Source organism: Pteropus alecto, unplaced genomic scaffold (genome assembly GCF_000325575.1).
Source record: "Pteropus alecto unplaced genomic scaffold, ASM32557v1 scaffold95, whole genome shotgun sequence".
Lineage (NCBI taxonomy): Eukaryota > Metazoa > Chordata > Mammalia > Chiroptera > Pteropodidae > Pteropus > Pteropus alecto.
The window spans coordinates 12,802,177-12,802,836 of NW_006441071.1; the positions used below are offsets into that span (position 1 = coordinate 12,802,177).

General features: G+C 71.5%; 1 protein-coding gene across 1 annotated transcript in view; it reads right to left on the minus strand.

Annotated features, from left to right (window-relative positions):
* Positions 1 to 557, minus strand: part of SLC1A1 (solute carrier family 1 member 1) — a 69,957-nt gene extending 69,400 nt beyond the window's left edge. Inside the window, exon 1 of the mRNA XM_006918387.3 lies at positions 51 to 557. Within this exon, the coding sequence (XP_006918449.1) occupies positions 51 to 141 (91 nt within the window). The 5' untranslated portion in view covers positions 142 to 557. The remainder of the gene's footprint in view (positions 1 to 50) is intronic.
* Positions 558 to 660: the final 103 nt, after the last annotated feature.

Sequence of the window (660 nt, forward strand, 5' to 3'; positions counted from 1 at the left end):
GAGCGCGTGGGGGTGCGCTCCTCGCCCGCCCGCCGCGCCGCTCCGCTCACCTAGCACCACCGCGGCGACAGTGGAGAGCAGCAGCCAGTTATTCCTCAGGAAGCGCTTGTAGTCGCATCCTTTCCTCGCCGGCTTCTTCATGGCGGGCGGTCGGGCTTGGAGCCGCAGTGGAGGCGGCCGCTATTGTGTGCGGGGCTTGGCCGTGCGTGCCAGGGTCGGGGGACCGGGGACCGCCGGCGGCTCCCGGGCGTAGAGGAGGCGGGATACAGGCGCGTCGGAGGAGCGATGCGCGCTGGCGGCTGCAGTCACGGCTGTCACTGCTGCTGCTGCTGCTGCTGCTACTGCTGCTGCCGCTGCCGCCGCCGCCGCCGCCACCTGAGATCCCGCGCCGCGCCTGCAGCTCTGTGGATATGCGCGGCGGGCGCGCCTGGCTCCTCCTGCCGCTGCCGCGGTTTGCGGCGCGCAGACCAACCAGCGAGAAAGGAGGGAGGAGCGGCAGGCGCAGGGAGGGGGGTAGGTGCGCGCATGGGGCGCCCACAGTCCCGGGGGAGCGGGCGTGGGAGCGCGCCCAGCACTGAGACAGGGGCTGGGGCAGCTACTCCGGGAACTCTGAGCCCCGCCCCAGCCTTGGGCTGGAGTCTCTCGCTTTTTTTTTTTTTT